Below are 1,503 nucleotides of genomic sequence, written 5' to 3' on the forward strand. Positions count from 1 at the left end.
GGGCCACCCTAGCACCCGGAGCCCAGAGACCTGTCCCCTTGTCTGATGGCCACAGCCCTGGACACTAACAGGACACCCAGGCCAGGACAAGGACACAGGGATGATGAGAGAGAGGGATGGAGGTTCAAAGACAAAGTGACCCAGGAAGGGGGAGGCATTGAGAGAAAGAGACATGCAGAGAGACAGGGAGAGGTGGATGGAGACACAGGCTCCGGCTGGGCCCAGAGGGGAGAGGACAGGCCCCTGCCTGGGGGAAGTAGCAGGGCCAGATGGGCGCTGGGCTGGTGGGCGTGGGCCAGGTGGGGTGGGGCAGGCAGGTCCCCTGGAATGCCTCTGACTGGCTGGCTGCCCCTGAGCCCCTCCCTCGGCACCTGTCCTGCCTATAAGGGCCTCAGGAGAGGAGGGGCCCCACTGCTCCCCACAACGCCCAAGATGAAGGCCGTCCTGCTGCTCCTGGCTGTCCTGGCTGTGGCCGTGGGTCCAGGTAGGGCTGGGCCAAGGACACTGGGTGGGACAGCTATGGCCTGTGCCAGACCCTCAGCCTCAGCCTGCCCAGCAGGCAGTCAGAGCTAGAGGCCGGCGGCTGTAGACCTTTGGGCCCTGGCATGCTGGCATTGTGGGATGCAGGGCTCACATGCAGACCCCACCCCACTGCTCGGTGGAGGTGCAGACTCAGAGACACTCGGAGCAGAGCCCTCCGGCAGAGACAGGCCTGGTCCTTGCTGTGTCATCCGCCTCTTCCTGTGTCTCTGCAGGCCTCTTCCTCTCAATGCCTGTCCCTTCCTGGGTCACTCTGTCTCTGCCCCACTGTCCCTCTCTCTGTCACCATCCCTGTGTCCGTGTCCTGGCCTGGGGGTCCTGTGGGTACACAGGCTGTGCCCTCATCCAGCCACTCCCCAATCTCTAGGCCTTTCCCAGGACAGCCCTGGAGGCAATGAGACCCATGCCCCTGCAGGCACAGAGAGGCCTGGACCCCCGCCCAACCTGGATGCTCAGGGGCTGCAGGGACCACTCCTCGGTGGAGGGCAGGGGCTATCTCTGAGCTGCTCTTAGAGTTCTCTTGAGTTCCCTGGGGTCCCTCGAGGAGGGGTCCCCAATGTCTCTCAGTGGAGAGCTTCCACACAGCTCCCCTAGATGTGTGTGGCCCAGGCTGGGGTGTGAGGGGGCCTGAACAGGACAGGAGCCCCACAGGTCCTGGGCAGGGCTGGCCTAGGGCAGGGGTGGCCGGGCATCTGTCCAGCAGGGGTCCTAGACCTCTCTGCGAGACCCTCCCTGGCCCTCCGCAGCCCATGCCCTACTCTGCCACGTGTGCACCAGCGTCACCAACTGTGAGCATCCCCAGACCTGTCCCTCCAGCTTCCAGTACTGCAAGACTACGACCACACGTGAGTGAGGTCTTCCTGGGGCTCCCGGGAGGCTGGGTGGGGCGACATCACTGGCCTGACTGCACCCCTGCCCCAGTGGAGCCTCTGGCGGGGGACCTGGTGAAGAAAGAGGGGGCGG

General features: G+C 64.8%; 1 protein-coding gene across 1 annotated transcript in view; it reads left to right on the forward strand.

The window, feature by feature from the left end:
- Positions 1-427: 427 nt before the first annotated feature.
- Positions 428-1,503, forward strand: part of LY6D (lymphocyte antigen 6 family member D) — a 2,840-nt gene continuing 1,764 nt past the window's right edge. Inside the window, exons 1-3 of the mRNA XM_006152091.2 lie at positions 428-484; positions 1,287-1,385; positions 1,462-1,499. Of these exons, the coding sequence (XP_006152153.1) occupies positions 433-484; positions 1,287-1,385; positions 1,462-1,499 (189 nt within the window). The 5' untranslated portion in view covers positions 428-432. The remainder of the gene's footprint in view (positions 485-1,286; positions 1,386-1,461; positions 1,500-1,503) is intronic.

This window comes from Tupaia chinensis, unplaced genomic scaffold, assembly GCF_000334495.1.
Source record: "Tupaia chinensis unplaced genomic scaffold, TupChi_1.0 Scaffold000335_1, whole genome shotgun sequence".
NCBI lineage: Eukaryota > Metazoa > Chordata > Mammalia > Scandentia > Tupaiidae > Tupaia > Tupaia belangeri.